Source organism: Pleurodeles waltl, chromosome 4_2 (genome assembly GCF_031143425.1).
Source record: "Pleurodeles waltl isolate 20211129_DDA chromosome 4_2, aPleWal1.hap1.20221129, whole genome shotgun sequence".
Lineage (NCBI taxonomy): Eukaryota > Metazoa > Chordata > Amphibia > Caudata > Salamandridae > Pleurodeles > Pleurodeles waltl.
Genome location: NC_090443.1, coordinates 829,137,487 through 829,157,297, shown reverse-complemented (window position 1 = coordinate 829,157,297; position 19,811 = coordinate 829,137,487). Strand labels below are relative to the sequence as shown.

Genomic DNA, 19,811 nt, shown 5'->3' with positions numbered 1-19,811 from the left:
GACACGGATGTTTTCAAACAGGAACTTAAGAGTCTGACTGAACGCTTCAAAGCCAGAGGATATAATAACAAACTCATCTCGGCTGCCAGTAAGCGCATTTCAAACATGAACCAACACACCTTACTACTTAAGAGCCACAAACTACCTGGCAAAAAAGGGTCTCCCAACAGACGACCGGTCTCTTTCATTACTCAGTACAGCCCTGTTAGCAAAACAGTACTACGCATTCTCAAGAAGCATTGGCACTTGTTAATGTTGGATTCTTGTCTCAAGAATTCAGTGGGCATGTCACCCACTATGGTACACACTAGAGGCCGCACGCTCAGGAACATGTTATGTCCCAGTTTTCTCTGCCCCTCCCCCTCAACTCGTCCACAGGGTTGGATTCCAGATAAACCCAATGGTTTCTACAAATGTGGCTGCTGCATATCCTGTCGACTGGCTCTTAACAAAACTGTATCATTTGCTTACAATACCGGGACCACGCACCACATCAAGACCTTCATGAATTGTAACACCAAATACACGGTGTACTGCCTGATATGTGTTTGTGGCCTAATTTACATTGGTAGCTCCATACGCCCACTTAAGGAACGCATACAGGAACATGTCAGAGCCATCAGAAACATCAACACCAACTATCCCCTTGCTGTACATTTCAACTCCCTGCACGGGGAGAAAGATCTGTTAAACATTAGATTCCATGGTATTACGCATATCCCTAACTCACCAAGATGGGGTGATAGAACAAGGGATCTACGCAGATGCGAGGCTAAGTGGATCCTGAAACTCCGCTCAGTTGAGCTAGGCCTGAACACGGACCGTGAATTACATTACTTTCTTACATGAGCTTCACTGTGTATTATTATCATGTGTTAACCATGTCGTTCGTGATTATGTGGTTCACCATCTACTCTATGGTTGTTTATGACCACCCGTCGCTTTCGAGTACCTTAGTCCGCCATCTTGACGATTTCTTTTTGCTCCTTTACTGCCTGACCAAATGGATATGTGCTAACAGTATCTCACGGGTCACTCTGCATTTTTTAGCATGTTTCCATAATGACGCCTTATTGCGTGTATTCCATTATTTATTCCATACGTATATGTAACCTTTTGTCAATATGCTTCGTGGCCTTGGTCTGTATATCCCTCGCCACTATCTACACGTTGTACTTTACACTTTATTATGTATTTCTTTTTGTACCTAAGTGTTACATATTTACTATGATGCGATCTACCCTTTCATTCACATCATCACCCTTGCTCTCTATCGCCTCCACTCACTCTACTTTACTATATATTCACATTACACACCTGGCATCCGTAACTTAATGGTGCTCTTTAATTTGCACCTTAATGGGTGTTGTTCTCTCTCTCTCTCAACTTACAATCCCAACTTTATTCTTCCAATCACCTTCGTTTACCTTGTATTTCTTTGTCCCCTATGGGTTTCTTTTTCCAACCTACTCTCTCACTCCTGGTCTCTTCCCTTATCCTCTATTCTGTCTCTTTTACTACTTGACGCATCTCACTTATGACGTCCGCATTACTTTCTGTTTATCACCTTGTGTGGTCAACTATCGTTCGCGACAACTTTTACATTTAGGTCCTAAGACCCTCTTTCCCCACACCTAATATGGCCGCCCTACCGTTCCACCACCTTTCTCCATTCTCGGCGCCACTCCTTGACTGCTCTCGTTTTAAGCCGAGAGCTCAGACCCGTACCTGACCGTTACTCTCAACACCAACTTGTTGCCGCGCGTCTTGACGACCTTTCCAGGTAGGCCCTCGGTTGTTTTTTTCCCCTTTGGCTTTCCACTTACCTTCTCAGAGAGCGTTTATCTCTTCACCACGATAAGCTAGTCCCATGGCTGTTACCATTTTTCTTAGCTTCATATCCACATAGACTAGATTTCTTAACGTTCTAAGTACACATGTTCAACTACTTGACTTTTCCTTCTACCAACGTGCCTTTCATTGATTACCCACGACGTGTTTAGTTATTTTCACCGCGCTTTGCTTGCTGCATCACTTTCTCTCACGTCTCGCCTCACCGTGCCGCCTTTATTTATTTTTTAATTTACTTTCTCCGCGTTTAAGCACAGCCCTCTGCTTACGGGCTTCTTTTCACCTTCATTTCTCCTCATTTAACACTATTAGGCGTACCATTAACTATGACTTATCCATATGCTTTTCTTTTTTACTCGGTTCCGATAATGGTTTTCTGGTCGTTACACTCAGCAGACCGTAACGCCGGTTATTCGCTAGGTATACATGAACGCATTTCACTTTTCCTGCACTTGTTCTATTTTTACTTTACGTTCTCCGCATTCACGTTAATCGGCTGTTAACCAAGCATGATTTATGGCTCTCCACCAACACGTTCTTGTCTTGCTGCAGCAGTATATCGTAATTTTTTGACATGCCGCCTCGTTGTTCTAATTCACTGCTCCCAACATACAGCGCAGCCCTTTACACACGGGTTTTTTCTCTACAGATCTTTTTTCCATCTGTTACACCTAGATGCGCTCGCTTTGCGGACCACTTTCATTTTCTATACATATTTATCCAAACAGACCAGGTTGTTTCCTCAGCCCTTTTTACTACAGTTAGTTGATTTCGACTACGTGTTACCGATTGGCTTACATGTTTAAGCTTCACCTTTGTTGTTTTAATTCACGATCTGCATCACTGTATCCTTACTCACGATCATTTGGCTCATTATTCCCCCCCTTTTTTATCTTTCCCCTCCTATTTATTACCTACCAGGTTCCGGTCACAGGCTTATCAGGGCCTGCCCACCTTGCATTCAAATACTTTTCCTAACCACTTACTCATTTTCATCATTGACAATTCCACTATAAGAAGGTATGTATTGCTTGTCCCTTTCTCCCCTTTCTTTTACTCTATCATTGGCTCTTTTATCACTCCTTTCTCTCCACACAGATACTTTTGACGTTCCTCAGCCCATACAATTGTATAGGGTTCTCCCTCATAACTTACCTGCGCAACGTACCCTCCTGGCCGGACGGCCCCGGTACGTGCCATGTCCTCTGCTCCTTTCTCTGCCCACTTGGGCTTCATTCATCTTACTACCTTTTTCTTTTTCCCCCTTTTTTTGATATGACCTTCCAAACCCCTGTATTGTGGTTTCAACCTTTTCCTGTCTGCTCTCATTGTCTCTGTCCTTCCGTATGGTTCCATTCTTTCACTCTCTCAAACCTGTCTCACTTCCAATTTATTCGGTTTCTTTCTCACTTCCAAACACTAGCACTTTCTATCTTATGACAAAATCCTATCTTTTAGCTCGAAAAATATTGTTTCTAGATTACGTCACACTCGGTCATTATTCACCTTTTTTTCACATACCTTGCACTTCGTGTCCCTTTTATAAACTTGATCTGCCATGTTTTCTTTAACCTCCACGCACTTACCTGTCAAGATCCACTGATCTCACGTTTGACACACTGGTCACTGGTATCCATTCGTTCGAGTCCTTTCTACACATTCTCCTTTTAGTTTATATACCTCTATATAACTAAAACTGTTGTTTTGATTATTACTTTGCAGCCTTGATAAAGTCACTGTCGTGACGAAACACGTGTTGGCTGTATTGCGCTGATGACACTTTGATGACCAGTATCTGTTAATTAAAGATACCATCTACACATAAGACTTGAGACTTCTTGCAATTGTGTACTTCAACATCATACTACCAGGGGCAACTATCCCTGCCATACTGTTTGGACTATACTTCCTGTGTGCTGTGGCCATTATTGTTCAATTTTGTCTTTGGGTACTGTGATACCCATTCTTGGTGCCTACAGGGTAGTAGGGCACTGGGCCAGGTTGCACCAGACTCATCTATGATCTTGTCACTTGTCTGCAATTACTGTTTTACTGCCTAGATTGTGCGGCGCCTTTCACCCTTACTACCCTACTGTGCTTTGCCCAAGGTCTTTTTCTGTCTGAATAGGGTGTGCCGCACTCTAGCAATATTTACTGCTTTACTGTATTATGTACTTACCTTTTGTGTAAAAGTATACTATTGAGCTAGGCCTCACGACATGGCATCTTTTGATGATAACCGGGACACTCTAGCTGCAGAACTTTTCTCTATGAAATCACCAGTACCACGTACTGCAGATCACACACCCACTAAAGAAGGACTGAGACAAAAATTCATCAAACTAGAGAGACTTAGAAAACAAGAGCTAGCCCGTTGGTGGGATATCACCACCCTTAAACGTTACTTGGAACTCAAACAAGTCCCTAGGGGACTGCGGGTGATAATATTCCCATCCTTCGAAGATCTTGACCCCGACTTACTGGGGGAATGGGAACATCTTATTTCCTCTACTTCTTTCAGCATGATTAACATACTTATTAAACATGCCGATAGAAAACGCATTAAACTGCTCCAGGATATCTCATCCCTGGAAGAAGAGATCAAGAACCTTAACCTCACTGAAGCCACTGACAAAAACTACACGATCATGAGAGAGATTCTTACTGGGTATCAACTATACATCAAAGATAAGAAAATGCGCAAACTTATCAGGGACGACTACGACTACAAGAATGGTAGAATCTACACTTTTGCACGCAGGTTTGACCAGATCAATAGGGAGACTAGCATCAGACCGACCAAGGCTACTACTCCCGTTGGCTCAATCGCAGGCAGTTTATCTGATATCTCCAATCTTTCCAGTGACTGCTCAGACTTAGCTGGTGATGGGTCCTCCACCAACACACACCAACAAAATACAACCCAGCAGCCAAATTCTTTTTTAGAGGAACTTGGCCGTTACAGAAAGGGTCTACGGCAGAATTACAACAGGTCAGGCCCAAATACAAACCCACCCGCAGGGGGGGCAGGAAACACCACAGCAAACACCAGGGAGGGCATGACTACTCGCTCGACCACAAAAATCCAAAGGACCTGAGTGGTCCCCCCTTGGTACAAAACGTCACCACCTCAGAGGATAATGTACAGGTTATGAATCTTTCCAACTTGAAACTATCTATACATGAAATAAATGTCTTAAAAAAAGGTCTAGGCTTTTGTCCTACTTCTAAACCGGATTACACTAACATACACATCGATCTTTTCAAGTTTGTACGTAATCTCAAACTGAAAAAGTTTTTCCAGAACAAACCAGACATTGACCGGACTTCCCGCACCTCACCACCCATGTGTAACCAATCCATCAAAGACCTACAGGACATTCAAACAATTCTATCCCTTGACAATACTTTGTCTGCACCACCCAACTTTGACGAACTACTCATTCAACTTGACATCACACCCAATTTAGACATCAACAGTGGGCTCAAACCCAGTTCCTCGTTTATACCCACCTTGCCACCAGACAATCACATTGATGTTTTTTATAAAGCTGTCAGCACGGAGTTACACAACCTAGAGGACAAGAACAACACCTGTACCCACAGACCTTACAGAAATCTTAATCCCAATGAACTCCGAGCGCTTCACAAACTTTCTACCTGCCCAGACATAATCATCAGGGAGGCTGACAAAGGGGGTAACGTTGTCATTATGAATAGAACCGACTATATTGCAGAAATCAATAGACAACTCAATGACGCACAGGCCTATTCTGCGTTGCAGACCAACCCCCTTCTCGACATCACCAGCCGCATCGAGAAGAAGTTAACATCTTGGAAGAATCTCTGTCTCCTTACAGACTCAGAATATAAATTTTTGTACACTGAAACACCTAGGGCTCCTTGTATCTACATTCTACCCAAAGTCCACAAACCAGGTGGCTTTCCACCCGGGAGACCCATCATCTCGGGTATTGGATCCCCCACGGAACACATTTCTGAGTACATTGACTTCTTCTTACAACCCTTGGTACATAACCTACCCTCGTACATACAGGACACTAGGGACTTGCTGTGCCAACTCGAAGATATTGAATGGACGGAAGAATGTTTGTTTGTCTGTCTTGACGTTAGTTCTCTCTACACCTCCATTCCCTTGGAGAAGGGTCTAGAAATGCTCCAACTGACGCTTAGTGCCCGTGACGCCACTTTGTACGAACATACACTGATGCTTCTGGACCTCACTCGACTAGTGCTTGAGAATAATGTTTTCCTACATGATGGCAGATGGTTCCGTCAATGTCAGGGTGTAGCCATGGGAGCTAAATTTTCTCCATCCTACGCCAATCTTTACATGGGCCAATTTGAGAAAAAACATCTATGGTCCAACTGTCCTACACACATTACCGAACATATCCTTTACTGGGGGAGATACATTGATGATATTCTTACTATCTGGACTGGCAACATCCCTGACCTCAACCTACTTATAGAACACCTCAACACTAACGAGTTTAACCTAGTGTTCACTCACAAAGTGGACGCTACTCAAATTGAGTTCTTGGACTTACTGCTGTATATCACCAATAATAAGATCATGTCTAGACTTTACAGGAAACCCTCGGCGTGTAACTCCATATTACATGCGCAGAGTGCTCATCCTCTCACGCAGATCAGGGCCATTCCGTACGGTGAAATGGTCAGAATCAGACGCAACTGTACTGACACGGATGTTTTCAAACAGGAACTTAAGAGTCTGACTGAACGCTTCAAAGCCAGAGGATATAATAACAAACTCATCTCGGCTGCCAGTAAGCGCATTTCAAACATGAACCAACACACCTTACTACTTAAGAGCCACAAACTACCTGGCAAAAAAGGGTCTCCCAACAGACGACCGGTCTCTTTCATTACTCAGTACAGCCCTGTTAGCAAAACAGTACTACGCATTCTCAAGAAGCATTGGCACTTGTTAATGTTGGATTCTTGTCTCAAGAATTCAGTGGGCATGTCACCCACTATGGTACACACTAGAGGCCGCACGCTCAGGAACATGTTATGTCCCAGTTTTCTCTGCCCCTCCCCCTCAACTCGTCCACAGGGTTGGATTCCAGATAAACCCAATGGTTTCTACAAATGTGGCTGCTGCATATCCTGTCGACTGGCTCTTAACAAAACTGTATCATTTGCTTACAATACCGGGACCACGCACCACATCAAGACCTTCATGAATTGTAACACCAAATACACGGTGTACTGCCTGATATGTGTTTGTGGCCTAATTTACATTGGTAGCTCCATACGCCCACTTAAGGAACGCATACAGGAACATGTCAGAGCCATCAGAAACATCAACACCAACTATCCCCTTGCTGTACATTTCAACTCCCTGCACGGGGAGAAAGATCTGTTAAACATTAGATTCCATGGTATTACGCATATCCCTAACTCACCAAGATGGGGTGATAGAACAAGGGATCTACGCAGATGCGAGGCTAAGTGGATCCTGAAACTCCGCTCAGTTGAGCTAGGCCTGAACACGGACCGTGAATTACATTACTTTCTTACATGAGCTTCACTGTGTATTATTATCATGTGTTAACCATGTCGTTCGTGATTATGTGGTTCACCATCTACTCTATGGTTGTTTATGACCACCCGTCGCTTTCGAGTACCTTAGTCCGCCATCTTGACGATTTCTTTTTGCTCCTTTACTGCCTGACCAAATGGATATGTGCTAACAGTATCTCACGGGTCACTCTGCATTTTTTAGCATGTTTCCATAATGACGCCTTATTGCGTGTATTCCATTATTTATTCCATACGTATATGTAACCTTTTGTCAATATGCTTCGTGGCCTTGGTCTGTATATCCCTCGCCACTATCTACACGTTGTACTTTACACTTTATTATGTATTTCTTTTTGTACCTAAGTGTTACATATTTACTATGATGCGATCTACCCTTTCATTCACATCATCACCCTTGCTCTCTATCGCCTCCACTCACTCTACTTTACTATATATTCACATTACACACCTGGCATCCGTAACTTAATGGTGCTCTTTAATTTGCACCTTAATGGGTGTTGTTCTCTCTCTCTCTCAACTTACAATCCCAACTTTATTCTTCCAATCACCTTCGTTTACCTTGTATTTCTTTGTCCCCTATGGGTTTCTTTTTCCAACCTACTCTCTCACTCCTGGTCTCTTCCCTTATCCTCTATTCTGTCTCTTTTACTACTTGACGCATCTCACTTATGACGTCCGCATTACTTTCTGTTTATCACCTTGTGTGGTCAACTATCGTTCGCGACAACTTTTACATTTAGGTCCTAAGACCCTCTTTCCCCACACCTAATATGGCCGCCCTACCGTTCCACCACCTTTCTCCATTCTCGGCGCCACTCCTTGACTGCTCTCGTTTTAAGCCGAGAGCTCAGACCCGTACCTGACCGTTACTCTCAACACCAACTTGTTGCCGCGCGTCTTGACGACCTTTCCAGGTAGGCCCTCGGTTGTTTTTTTCCCCTTTGGCTTTCCACTTACCTTCTCAGAGAGCGTTTATCTCTTCACCACGATAAGCTAGTCCCATGGCTGTTACCATTTTTCTTAGCTTCATATCCACATAGACTAGATTTCTTAACGTTCTAAGTACACATGTTCAACTACTTGACTTTTCCTTCTACCAACGTGCCTTTCATTGATTACCCACGACGTGTTTAGTTATTTTCACCGCGCTTTGCTTGCTGCATCACTTTCTCTCACGTCTCGCCTCACCGTGCCGCCTTTATTTATTTTTTAATTTACTTTCTCCGCGTTTAAGCACAGCCCTCTGCTTACGGGCTTCTTTTCACCTTCATTTCTCCTCATTTAACACTATTAGGCGTACCATTAACTATGACTTATCCATATGCTTTTCTTTTTTACTCGGTTCCGATAATGGTTTTCTGGTCGTTACACTCAGCAGACCGTAACGCCGGTTATTCGCTAGGTATACATGAACGCATTTCACTTTTCCTGCACTTGTTCTATTTTTACTTTACGTTCTCCGCATTCACGTTAATCGGCTGTTAACCAAGCATGATTTATGGCTCTCCACCAACACGTTCTTGTCTTGCTGCAGCAGTATATCGTAATTTTTTGACATGCCGCCTCGTTGTTCTAATTCACTGCTCCCAACATACAGCGCAGCCCTTTACACACGGGTTTTTTCTCTACAGATCTTTTTTCCATCTGTTACACCTAGATGCGCTCGCTTTGCGGACCACTTTCATTTTCTATACATATTTATCCAAACAGACCAGGTTGTTTCCTCAGCCCTTTTTACTACAGTTAGTTGATTTCGACTACGTGTTACCGATTGGCTTACATGTTTAAGCTTCACCTTTGTTGTTTTAATTCACGATCTGCATCACTGTATCCTTACTCACGATCATTTGGCTCATTATTCCCCCCCTTTTTTATCTTTCCCCTCCTATTTATTACCTACCAGGTTCCGGTCACAGGCTTATCAGGGCCTGCCCACCTTGCATTCAAATACTTTTCCTAACCACTTACTCATTTTCATCATTGACAATTCCACTATAAGAAGGTATGTATTGCTTGTCCCTTTCTCCCCTTTCTTTTACTCTATCATTGGCTCTTTTATCACTCCTTTCTCTCCACACAGATACTTTTGACGTTCCTCAGCCCATACAATTGTATAGGGTTCTCCCTCATAACTTACCTGCGCAACGTACCCTCCTGGCCGGACGGCCCCGGTACGTGCCATGTCCTCTGCTCCTTTCTCTGCCCACTTGGGCTTCATTCATCTTACTACCTTTTTCTTTTTCCCCCTTTTTTTGATATGACCTTCCAAACCCCTGTATTGTGGTTTCAACCTTTTCCTGTCTGCTCTCATTGTCTCTGTCCTTCCGTATGGTTCCATTCTTTCACTCTCTCAAACCTGTCTCACTTCCAATTTATTCGGTTTCTTTCTCACTTCCAAACACTAGCACTTTCTATCTTATGACAAAATCCTATCTTTTAGCTCGAAAAATATTGTTTCTAGATTACGTCACACTCGGTCATTATTCACCTTTTTTTCACATACCTTGCACTTCGTGTCCCTTTTATAAACTTGATCTGCCATGTTTTCTTTAACCTCCACGCACTTACCTGTCAAGATCCACTGATCTCACGTTTGACACACTGGTCACTGGTATCCATTCGTTCGAGTCCTTTCTACACATTCTCCTTTTAGTTTATATACCTCTATATAACTAAAACTGTTGTTTTGATTATTACTTTGCAGCCTTGATAAAGTCACTGTCGTGACGAAACACGTGTTGGCTGTATTGCGCTGATGACACTTTGATGACCAGTATCTGTTAATTAAAGATACCATCTACACATAAGACTTGAGACTTCTTGCAATTGTGTACTTCAACATCATACTACCAGGGGCAACTATCCCTGCCATACTGTTTGGACTATACTTCCTGTGTGCTGTGGCCATTATTGTTCAATGTTTCTATCATGGTTCACAGCACCAGATTCCCTAATTCCTATGCCCACTCTTAGCAGTCACTACACACCACTATTAGAGCATGAAAATGATCTAACATTGCCCACAGTGGAAGTGTCATAATTGTTACTTTGTGTACCTTCCAGACAGAGAGCCTCTGTATTCTCAGACCTTCAGCCAGCATGGCAAGGAGGAGGGAGTCTTCTGTTATTAAAGTACAGCTGAAGTCCATTTCAGCTCCATAGGTCCAACCTAGGTCCAAAAAGTAGCAACCGCTGATCTGGAATCTGACTTCTCTCTCTAAACAGCTTGGGCAAAGATCTCTCTGATCTGAATGGACAAATGTCAGTGTTTATTTGGTAAACTGGTCACTGCATAATCTAGCTGATAAGAGATGGTAAGCGGTACACACACCCAGTGGAAATATCCAGCCAAGCTAGTAATCTTCAGTGGCGTCACCTATGTGTCTATCACTATTATATCTTGTATCTGTACCAGATGACCCCATAACAGAGATATTCTAGGGCATCTTGGCAAGACTCATGTCTTGCATGCTGCCGATAGACTAGCAAGAAAATGCCGTTGTTAAAGCTGCATCTGCTCTTGTGTCATGAAAATGTGTAAAATAGTTCATTTAAAACTGACAAAGGGGAATACCTGAAATCAGGTTAATACTAGCCTGAATACTATACTAAATGGAGTCTGGTGCAGGAATCTATATCACCCCCTCCTCCTTGACGTCGGTTGCGATTTACATAAACAAACATCTTTGGTATCTTCTCTGGTCTTCCCAAACCGATAAAGTGGGGAGATGTGTCTTTGTCAGCAGTTTAATCAATGATGTTAGAATAAACATAGCTACAGTTTACGGCCCGGTAGCGGATGTCCCAGCTCCGTTGGTAGAACTCTGCCAGACACTTATACCTATCCCTGGGAAATTGATTGTGGGTGGGGGTTTTAATTTTATCCTAAATCCAGAGCTTGACTCTTCATCTATTACTCGTAAACCAAAAAAGCCCCAAACTGCTAGGTCTGTGTTCACATATATGAAGACCCTAAACTTGGCCGATGTGTGGGATGAAAAATATCCGACTACGCAAGAGTATTCCTGTGTTTTGGAAAAGTATAAATCGGCAGCAAGACTAGACTACTTTTTTTCTAAGCAGCTATCGGCAGCAAGACTAGACTACTTTCTTTCTAAACAGCTATAGTCACATTTCAGGCATTTTTCTGACCATCTTTGGTTAAAATGGTGGTGGCAGGAACTAGAATAGACAGGCCAATTGGTCGATGGACCTTCAGTAAAGTGAAGCTGGAGGATGAAGACTGGTGTTCCGGGATCTAGAACAATATTGTTAATTATTTTGAATCAGACCCCAACAGGGCTAGTGTGGAAGTTGTCTGGAAAGCATTCAAAGCAACCATCACCGCTTGTATTACCTCTAGGGGCATTATGGAAAAAGATACCTGCAGACCGAAGAGCAGGATTAGAACCTGCCCTAAACCAGCAGAGTGAAACATTTTAAGATTTAAAACGCACACAAATATGATGGAGATTAGGAAAGTGAAACAGCTGATGCTGAATTACTTTTACGAGCAAAAATATATCTCTAATAATGCATACCTGCAAAGGATATATGAAGAGAGCAAATACTCTGGCAGGTTTCTAGCCTGGCAGGTTCGCCAGAGACAGGCTCAGGCGATGATCACATCACTTTTCGAGACAGATACAAAGACCGGAATTTCGGATCCTAAACAAATCCACTAAAAATTCCTGAATCATTATGAACGGGTGTATAGTATGAAGCAAGACACTGATATTGTCCAACTCGAATGCTTACTGAGCCGAATTTCCTTCCTGGCGGTATAACAGAGACAAACACAGGCGCTGATGAGCAAGTTCTCCCTAGAGGAAGTCAAGGCGGTTATTCAACCTTTTGCCAATGCAAAGGTGTGTGGTGGGATGACATTCTGGCTGAATTATATAAGAAGTTTTCATCCGTTCTGAATACTGAAATAGAAAAGCTTGCCAATCATATTATTAGTGGAGGTAAAATACTACCATCATTTCATACAGCAACCATGGTAACTTTTTTAAAGAAAGATAAGTGCAGGGAAAATATTAACTCCTATAGGCCGATTACCCTTTTAAACGTCATCTATAAAATAGTGATGAAATTGCTCGCAAACAGTATGAGCAAAATGGTTGGGAAAGTTGTCAACCAGGATCAGTGCAGATTTATCTCTGGTCGACAACTGTCCTCCAATACAGATTTTCCTGGTTGAGGCCCTAGATTATTTTAAACAAAAGCAGGTCCCTGCCCAAGTGCTGTTGCTAGACACTGAGACCCTGGTCAGCAGAACGTTTTGATACATTTCAAGAATTTCGATCTTTAGGAGGCTATAAGATTAACAGGCTAAAAACTTAAATTATTTTATGTAATTGCACAATAGACATTTTACCTTTAGAATTTCATCCTCTTGTCAACTCTAAACCAAAGCGCTGTCGAGGAATCTACACTAAAGAGAATAGGAATGATTTATATGCATTAAACTATTCACCTCTGATTAGCAAGGTTAAGTCACCCCTTTTGAGATGGACCAATTTGGCAATATCTTTAATGGGAATCATTGCACTGATCCATTTGCCGGTTTTACATTTGTGCAATTTTTTATTTATTGTGATTCTTTATGCTCTTCAGATTAATTTTTTTAAAGAATTAGATGGAATGTTTTCTGCTTTTATCTGGGCCAATGAAGCTCTAAGTTTGGCACTAGGCATTTCATACAGACCAGTAAAAGACGCGGGCCTTGCTTTGCATGACATGAGAGAATACTACTTCGTTAGATTGGCACATTACTCTCATAGATTCATTAGGTTCCAAGAAGTTCCTAAATTGGTGGATAATTATTTTTATAAATTTAAACCTACAAGAAATGTAAGATAGATGATTTCTTACGCCTCACTCTATTGCCCCAAAACGTTCTGTATAAGGTGCTACAACGGTCCCTAAAACGAAAGGAGCAACTGTTGAAATATTATGATACACCTGACGTTAGTGGCGTAACTCACTCAATAGATATTACAATTGGTAATCTTCTCTTAATGGATAAGAAAACTATCTGTAGGTGGGAGAGCAATGGTTATTACTGCAATTCAGATTAAAAAAAATTCAATACATGGAAAGGATGGTCCAAATTCAAACCCACCATTAGATATTCAGAAATCTTAAATGGTTGTTTAAGGCACATTTTCACAGAATTAGATCCCAGAAGAATAATTGCGAGTCTTGATTTATCTGAAGATTTGACTGAGTCCAAAACACGTAGATCCATTAGGAACTGGGCAGCTACTTTTAGACAACACAAGGGTGCAGATGTTTTCAGTAAAGCTCAAGAGAAATGGTAGTCAAAGGAGGGCCTTTTGATTTCAGTGGAGACTTGGGATAAGATCAGTTTGTTTAATTTCTCATTATTAAAGGGGGTGAATCTCCACCGTATGTAATAATATCCAAAATGGCTTATTTATATAACACCAGCCTTACTGAATAAAATTAGCCCCCAGATTTCGGCTAGTTGCTTGAGCGGTCTGATGGAGGGTGAGGGTAACTGGACACATATTTGGAATTCCCTAGAAATTACAGAGTACTGGGGCATTTATCAGGAATACTGCTCACTCACAGTACAGATAGATTTTTCAAATGATATGCAGTCCGTATTTTTGGGCGATTTGTCAGATGCTAATATAGACCCGTTGCAGAAGAAAATACTTTATTTTGCTTATGCTTATAGATAGATCAATAATTCTGCATAATTGCCAGTCCGAAGTTACTCCTCCATTTCAACACTGGCTATTGAAACGTTAAAAAGTAAGGGACTGGAATATTCATATACCTTAAGTTCTGGTGCATATAATACATTTCTGAGGTTATGGAAAGGTTTGGAATAGGAATGGTAGTACTAATTGATGATAACTTCTGGGACAATGTGCAATATAGGCCTCGGTTCTGCTATGTTATGTCCTAGTAATAAGCCGGAGGACGATGATGTGAAGGTTCTGCAACCTGAGTAGTTGGTGATAAGATTTGGTCTTCTATGTATTGTAAGATGAACTAATGGCTTGTATGAATTCTTCCAATAATAAAAATTCATTTAAAAAAAAAGAAAATGTTGTCCAAGCTGCATGTGCCCTCGTGTCATGAAAACATGCAAAATAACTCTTATAAAACTGGAAAGGGGGGAATAACTCAAATCGGGCTAATGCCAGGTACCTTTGAAAATGTAGTCTGGTGCAGGAATCTATACAGCCATGGGCATCCACATTACCAACCTTACAGCCCAGCCCAGCAACCTTCCCACTCCTTTTTGTGCCTGGGGACGTGGATCTCACAGAGGTTGCAGAGGTCACATCCAGTGTACTGTCCAGTCACCTGTTCCTCCGGCTGCAGCGGGTTCCAAACCTCTTTAATAGGTCCTCTACACAGCACACCTATCCTTTTGGCAGCAGGATCAGGCGCCACCTCCAAGTGGCAAGCAATAACCTCCAACAACTGAGTGCTTCAAATTGTGCAATGGGATTATATATATTTTATATATATCACTGGGAACCCATCCACCATTGCCATCATCTCCAGAACGGCTAACTGGAGACCATCTCTCCTTACTTCATGAGGAAGTGCTGGCTCTGCTGGCCAAAGAAACCATTGAGCGGATGCCAGCATCAGAAGTAGGACGTGGTTGTTATTCTCACTACATTCTGGTGCCAAAAAAGTCAGTAGCCTCCAGCCTATCCTACATCTCCACCCTCTCAGTGCCTTTCTACGAAAGGAGAAATTTAGGATGCTTACTTTGGCTCAAGTCCGGTCTGGCTTGGACCGTGAAGGCTGGAGGGTAGCCCTAGACCTCCAAGACACATATTTCCACATCCAAGGCCTGCAGGCCCACAGGCGGTTCATGGTGCACCAGGAGCATTTTTGGTTTGCTGTGCTCTGGGTTGGCCTCACCAGTGCCCCTTGAGTCTTCACGAAAGTGATGGTGTTGGTTGCAGCTCATAAGCAGAAGTCATGAGTTCCAGTCTTCCCCTACTTCGATGACTGACTCCCATGCTTGCTAGACCACCAGATTCAAGCTAACCTGGCTGATGAGGGTTGATAACCCAAAACCGGTCCCTGGATGCTTGTTTCCGATCCAGGGAGGACTTGGTCTGGCAGTTCAGGCAGGACTGTTCAAATGGGAAGCAAGGTCAAGAATGATTTGCATATGGCTGGCTTCAAACTGGAATGGAGTGCCAAGCACAAAAATGATGGATTTAGGCCAAGATCTGTGACTGGGGAGGTGAACGTTTGACCTTGTTCAGCATTCCATCCATCATCTGTTCTTTGTACATTTATTACAGTTTATAAGCATAATTTCCAAATGGGGAGAAATAATTCATTCAGATTTGGCATCTATGGAATCACAATTTAAAATCAAAACTCATAGTGAAGTTGGATTTTAAATTGCAATTCTGAAAATGCCACATTTAGAAAGTTGGCATTTTCTTACTTTAGACATTTGATGCCTATCTCTGATCACATCTGGGGTGGGTGCAGCTGGGCTGTGACTATTCCCCAGACACCCAGGTGTGACTTGATGGGTCATCCTGACAGGATGGGACGGAGGAGCTAGGTCCAGCCTCACATCTGAATAGGCTGTATCCTATTCCCACACAAAGGACTGCATAACCCCTCTGTAGTCAGTCTGGGGCCAGGGCAGGAGGGGCAGGCCCTTTGTGCACTTTAAAGACCTGTCTTTACAGTTTCCCCCCACTTCATAGGCACCACTGGGTATAAAACCTGGACCTTAGACACCACCACTTCAGTACACTTCTGGACCTGTGGATACTCTGCCAGGAAGAACTGCTGTGCTGCTGAAAAGACTGCCACTCTGAAGGAGCTGCTGCCTTGCTGTGCTGACCTGCTGGCCTCTTGCCTGGAGACGAAAAACTAGACCTGGAGCCCATCTTGACCCCAGAGTAAATGAAATGCCTAGTCTGCTGGCCTCTTGAACTGAGCCTCATGGACATCACAGGCTCCCCACAACCCTTGGACCTGTTTTCAACAAGCTCCTGACCCCATGAGGCTCCTCTCAGGTCATGGGTCCTTGGAAGTGTTTTAAGCTCTAAAAGTCAAACTTTTGGCTCTTTTTTTTCTCGAATGGTACCCATCTCTCTGGGGCCTTGTCGCACATCTGGAATTTCAGCACGAGCAGCCACAAGTTCATCTCATCGCACAGCCTGCGTTGTCCTCCCACGTGGATCACTACCAAGAGGCTCCAGCATTGCTGTCCAAGACACCCAGCCTGCTCCTCGTGCCCCACCTACCCTCAAACTTCTTCCCTATCACCGAAACTCTTGGAACAGTTCTTGAGAATGTAAAACTTCAGCGGGACAAATCTGAGACTGTATCAGACCTGTGCTCCATCGAGATTGGCTTGAACTTTTGACTTTGACCAGGTCCACCTTCACCAGGTGGCCATGGTTGGCGCTTTATATTTTTCGGTTGTATATTGCACTTTATCTTCTAAAGATTCATAACTCTGGTTTTACTGACTGGATTTTTGTTGTTTTGGTCTTGTTTTATTTATTAAATTTAGCTCTATTTTCTAAGTAGGTGTGGTATTTGTGTGGTGTTTTCTGCACACTGCACAAATACTTTACACACTACCTCTAAGTTAAGCCTGATTGCTCTATGCCAAGCTCCCAGAAGGTGGACACAGGTTAATTTAGAGTTTGCCTGACACTTACCCCAACTAGAGTTGTGGTTGCTGCTCGACCAGGGTTCATACCCCAGCCATCAATTAACTCAATTTCTAATAATTGCCTTTGCACTAACAATCACTTTTAATTCAGATTGTTTCCAGTTACTTTCATTATACAATTTCCAATGTACAGTATTACTAATATATGAGCTTTCATTTTTTTCCTAGGGAGCAGCTGCTGCAGACGGGAGATTGAAACGTGGTGATCAGATTCTAGCTGTCAATGAAGAGGTTTTGGAAGGTGTCACTCATGAACAGGCTGTAGCTATTTTAAAACGTCAAAAGGGAACTGTATCGTTAGCTGTATTGCCATAATTGTGTACTATGGTCAATCTGGGCCGTGCAAGTATATGTGTAGGGCTAGATGTGGTGCAATACCGGGTGTGCTGTTCGGCGTCACCCACTACAGCTAGAAGTCACAAATCTCATTCCATGTGCAATGTGTGCTAAATGTTGTGACTAGCCGCTTTCTTTACTTGCCAGTCTAAAAAACATCAGTTTCATGGTCGAGCTACATCACGTAAGAAACTAGAACCAGAATGTTTGGACGGTGTTCAATTCAGCCAGTAAAAGGAGCATCTGTCTGCATATTTCCTTGGTCATAAAGACAGGCTCAATGCAGTGTCTTCTTCAGCTCTTCTTGCACTATGCTGATGGTCAAATGCACTGTCATTATTTCCACACGCACAATAAATGTACAAGGCCAGCTCCTCTATTTAGTGTGGACCATCCAGAGTTAAAATGAGCATCTTTCCACTCTAAATTGGAGCATGACCGTTTTTCAGGCCCATAAAGGACAACATGGTTCCAATAGCTGCTCGTGACTTATAGGTTATTTGTAATAACATTTTAAAGGGTATGCTAAGCACTGCTTTGTATGGTCTCTTTAAGAAGCTGTGCTCGAATTGGCACTACCCCCAACATTTCTATCTTCGTATCACCAAAGACATGCAAATTGGACCAAGACCTGAGAACTTTGCTTTGGCTTCATGCAGCTCTTGCCTTCAGAATATGTCAAAATGCAGTCTTGTGGAGGAATGGGGTTTATTCAGACTTAAGCCTGTTGCAGCAGTAGTAAAATGGCGTTTGGACTCTGTGGGCATCGTTGATTGTTTCACCTGTTAAATGTGTGTTCAGCAACAGCATTCAGTGTTCTACTCTACAGAAAAGAAGGGTATCTTTTCTTTCAGATATAAATGAAAAACTCCGGCAACTATTTGGATCCACGCTACGTTTGGAATCACCTTTCCGTGTCTTCTTCAAGAAGTCCCTCCTTCGCCTTAAAGTAACAAATACCTACAATGAGCCAAAGCTAAGGTCATGTCCCATCCTTAACTCCAAAGCAAATGTACATCTGTGCTATGCTATATAGGTTCAATCAAGTGCAATGTGACCGTGTCTGAAAGAAAGTTTTATTGTGATTCTGTCTCACTAAGGGAGTTAGCAACAGTAACTTCCAACATATGGTAAAACAATAACTTGTGATTGGATGCAGTACTTTTCTGTTGGACACAACAGCATCGTGCACAAGAGTTCCTAACCGCACGTATCCTCATAAGTAGGGTAAATAAGTTTACCAGTGTTCAAACTGCTGAAATATTAATGTCTCCTGTGGGAAATGTCTTCCCACTCAGGATGTGTAATTGTCAAATTGTAGAACTCTTCCCCATTGCACTTCCCCCTTGATACTGATATAAAATAGTACATCTTAACTATTGAGGTAAATACTTTTGTTTTACTTTTATTTAGAGATACATTTATATATTTTTTCTTAGCGCTATTACAAGACACACATATTTAAAATGTTGAAGACTTCTGTAAGGGAGACTAAAGATTGATTAAATTAAATAACACTAGGACTTTAATCAGGTGTGCCAATACCTGCCATTTCTGTAAGTGAGATTTTCATTTCATAACTGCGCTAAGTTGTTGCATTAGACACCACACATCTAAAAATAGAGCAGTCCCTTACCACCCATATAACAGCACTTAAAAAAAAAAAAAAAATGACATGATTCCAAAGTGGTGTCTTCTTTTCTGGAAAAATACTTTTATTTTGCATCATTATGTAACATGAAAATGAATGTTGTCTGCATAGCCCGCAACACTCAAGGTTACATATTTTAAAGTGATAGCTGGCGCAAATAGGAGCCTGGTTCAACGTTTTCTATACCTTCTTGTGCATTGTCTGCCACCGCGTGTTTACCTTACACTTGCCAATAATACTTCATATAGTGCCAAGAAGCCTCAAGGCTCCACATCATCAGTTTGCACCTCATATGAAGTGAGGTTGTTCTTCTGTAGACACTGACATAGCTTCACCTCTAGGCGACAAGCAGGCTGGTCTAACAGGCAGCGCAGGGCACCCTATCTTGCTTAAAAATGAAAACTAAAAATCTAAGCAAAAGGGTCTTTGTTTATTACCAGTCATACACCTACAGATATGTGCTTATAAATCATAAGCTAAATAGGCTTGAGTCGTTTACCAAAATAACTTGTAACTAAAATCATTACATGTCACAAACAGGAAATGATTCCTCTCGCAGTGCACACAGCATGAAGCAACAGTATTGTAGTAATGTTCCAATGACAGTTCATTCCTGTTAGTCTTACATCATGATATTACTGTTTATGTTGCGAGCTGTGCATAATC

General features: G+C 42.4%; 1 protein-coding gene across 6 annotated transcripts in view; it reads left to right on the top strand.

Annotated features, from left to right (window-relative positions):
• The window catches only part of PATJ (PATJ crumbs cell polarity complex component), a 1,201,300-nt gene extending 1,182,151 nt beyond the window's left edge, over nt 1-19,149 (top strand). For all 6 annotated transcript variants that reach the window (XM_069232550.1, XM_069232545.1, XM_069232547.1 and 3 more), the window contains one exon: nt 17,327-19,149. In XM_069232550.1, the coding sequence (XP_069088651.1) occupies nt 17,327-17,354 (28 nt within the window). In that variant the 3' untranslated portion in view covers nt 17,355-19,149. The remainder of the gene's footprint in view (nt 1-17,326) is intronic.
• Nucleotides 19,150-19,811: the final 662 nt, after the last annotated feature.